This window comes from Podarcis erhardii, assembly GCF_964252035.2.
Source record: "Podarcis erhardii genome assembly, chromosome: 1".
In the NCBI taxonomy this organism is placed as follows: Eukaryota; Metazoa; Chordata; class Lepidosauria; order Squamata; family Lacertidae; genus Podarcis; species Podarcis erhardii.
In genome coordinates, this window is record NC_138497.1 from 33,031,869 (window position 1) to 33,034,963 (window position 3,095).

Sequence of the window (3,095 nt, forward strand, 5' to 3'; positions counted from 1 at the left end):
CTGAGCATGTTAAGAGTGCTTTCCAGCCTCAGAAGTGAGAAATTACACCCACACCCACACCTGTGTTTATTGGTTGGGTCCTCTAAATTAGAGGGCTAACTTGGAGTCCCAGCACCTCTCCCCCTCCATCCCTCTCTCTTAGTAAGCAAACGCCGCTTCAACAAATAAAGACAAGCTAGGTCTCGATTTGGTTGACAAAAAGCCACGTCTCCTCTTCCCAGGGGGCCTTGAACGCAACGGACCTCAGCTTGTGATCTGCCACAAGCAAGTAGAGCAGAAGTGACGTGGACAAAATGAGCAACTCGGGAGGGGGGTGGGGGCAGAAAGAAAGAAAGAAAGAAAGAAAGAAAGGAAGGAAGGAAGGAAGGAAGGAAGGAAGGAAGGAAGGAAGGATATCACAAGCGACCCACAAACCGACCCACACTCAATGGCCTGGTACCCAAAGCGCAGCGCTGGGGAGGTGGTGGTGGTGGTAGGAATCAAAGTCTTGCTGGGCGAGCTGTGGATTGATCGACGAGGGTGTCCAAAGCAACTGCAGGTAAGAGGGAAGGGGTGCCCGGGTTCAACTGAGCAGAAAGGACGCGCGCGCACATATTCCCCCCATTTGATGGGCAACTAGTGCAGGGCTGCTCTCTCTAGCTACATCATATGCAGAGTTGGACGGGACCCCCGGGCTCATCTAGTCCAACCCCTGCAACGCAGGACTCCTGTCGTCCCTGGGTGGGCTCGAGCCACCAACCTCCTGGGGGTTGCACTGACCCATTGGCCCCCTCTTCTCGCCCCCCGTCCCCTCCCCGGATCCGGCCTTCCTCTCCTGGTGGGGGAGAGCGGCGAGGCCTGTCCTCAGAGGGTTGTAATCCTGGAGGTGCACGTCCCGTTCCTGTACATGCCTCCGGACTCCCCGAAGTTGTCCTGGGGGAAGTCCTCGATGCTGTACGCCCTGCTCTTGAGGGCGGTGGCGTAGTAGTCGACGGGCTCCTCGGCGGCGTTGTCCATCCAGCTGAGGCACAGCAGCCTCTGGAAGGAGCGCTTGAAGTTGTCCGAGAGGAAGCCGTAGAGGATGGGGTTGGCGCAGCTGTTGGCGTAGCCCAGGATGACCGACAGCTGGCTGATGGTGGCGTCGTCGGGCTCCACGAACAGGTTGACCAGCTGCACGACGTAGAAAGGCATCCAGCAGATGACGAAGACCATGACGACCATCATGACCATCAGCGTGATCTTCCTCTCGGAGCGTTTGCGCTGCTGCCAGCCGGCCTTGAGCGCCACCATGCGCATTTTAGCGATGATGAGGATGTAGCACAGGCTGATGGCCACCACGGGCAAGAGGAAGCCCATGAGGAACGTGTACACCACGAAGACCACCAGCCACTTCTGCTTGGGCTCGGGCATCATCATGTTGCAGGCCACCGTGCCGTCCGTGTTGGCTTCGGTCTTGGAGAAGATGATGATGGGCAGGATGATGACGATGGCCAGGCCCCACACGGCCAGGTTGACCATCTTGGCCACGGTGGGCCGGCGGTAGCGCGACGCCTTGATGGGGTGCACCACGGCGATGTAGCGGTCGACGCTGAGCACCGTCAGGCAGTAGATGCTGGTGAACATGTTGACGGCGTCCACGCTGAGCACCAGGCGGCACAGCAGCGAGCCGAAGGGCCAGTGGTGCAGCAGCGTCGACGTGACCAGGAAGGGCACGCTCAGCATCAGCAGCTCGTCGGCGATGGCCAAGTTGAGGATGTAGATGTTGGTGGCCGTCTTCATCTTGGCGTAGCGCAGGATCACGTAGATCACCATGGAGTTGCCGCACAGACCCACCAGGCACACCACCGAGTAGATGAAGGAGATCAGGATGGCGCTGCTGCCTTGAGACTCGCTCCCGCCGCTGCCGCCGCCGCCGCCGCCGCTCACCGTGCCGTTGGCGGCGCCCGAGGAGTTCCTGGCGCCCGCCGCCGGGTCCATGCCTCCAGCAGCGCCCGCCAGGAGCCGGGCGCAGGGGCCATTCTCCGCCCCGTCGGCCCGGGCTCACAGCGCCGCCCGCGCCCGGGCCAGCCGGCGGCAGGAGGGCGTCAGCATTCTCCTCCGGCTGCCGCTGCGCTGCTGCTGCTGCTTCTCCTCCTCCTCACGCAGCTTGGCAGCATCTGAGGAGCGGCGCGGGAAAGAGCCGTCCAGAAGCAGGAGAAGAGGGAGCCGGGCGCCGCCGTGAGTCCGATTGGCATTAATTGCAGCCTGCCGGCTCGGAGGGTTGATTAATAGGCGGCAGGAGGCGCGTCAGAGCCGACGAAGGGGAGGGAAGGGGAGGCGGGGAACCGAGCGGGAGGCGGCGCCGGCGCGCCTCTCTCCTTGCTCTCGCTCTCTCGCCTCCACTTCCCGCCAAGCTGCTCCGGAGGGCCAGGCGCTCTCCCGCTCGCCTCAGGCAGTCAGTAGTCGGAGGAGTCAAGGAGGGCGAGCGGGATTCCTCAGTGGTAAGTGGGAACCCGACCCGGGTTCTTGTGGTGCCGCTTCAGCCTCCTCTTCTTCCTCGCCGGGAAAAGCCACAAGTTGGAAGCCCAGGAGGGCACAGGCGCGCTCACCTTCGAGCCCCCCCCCCATTTATTTCGTCCTCTCCTTATCTTCTCAGCGCCACCTCCCTCAGAGCGGACATTCTAGCGCAGCCTTGGCCGATCCAGATGTTTTGTGCCGATTTGTATTCCGACAGCCGACACCCCCCTCCCCAAATAGGGAAGGACTTTGGTGATCTTCCTAGCATGGCGCCCCGTGCGATGCCAAAATTTGGCGCCCCCAAATGGATCTGCTCGCTGATGGATCTTCTCAATTTTGCACCCCGCAGCTGGGGAACTGCCAGCAGCGCCCTAAATTCGGAGCTACCCCTCTCACATCCCCACCTTTCCCTACAAGCGATTACCTCATTGTAACCTAGACCATTTCACTTCTCTGCCTTCCACCACATGCTTCCTCCTTCAACCCCAAATGTGCCCCAGCCTCCTGTCTAATCTGGTTGGCTCCAGATTTTGTGGGGCCCCAGCAACATGCTTGGGGGGACTTAACCCACCTCCACCACACCTCCACCTCCTTGCAGTCAGTCCAAACTGTGGGCCCAA

At 61.1% G+C, this 3,095-nt stretch overlaps 1 protein-coding gene across 1 annotated transcript; it reads right to left on the reverse strand.

Moving 5' to 3' along the window:
* Positions 1-713: 713 nt before the first annotated feature.
* Positions 714-1,991, reverse strand: SSTR1 (somatostatin receptor 1). Its single transcript, XM_081864662.1, has one exon. It carries the CDS (start codon positions 1,954-1,956, stop codon positions 844-846), a length of 1,113 nt encoding a protein of 370 aa, XP_081720788.1. The 5' UTR covers positions 1,957-1,991; the 3' UTR covers positions 714-843.
* Between the last annotated feature and the right edge of the window lie 1,104 nt (positions 1,992-3,095).

Bases quoted from the DNA above. Each gene is read 5' to 3' on its own strand.
- SSTR1 (XM_081864662.1), bottom strand. From the start codon at position 1,956: ATGGACCCGGCGGCGGGCGCCAGGAACTCCTCGGGCGCCGCCAACGGC.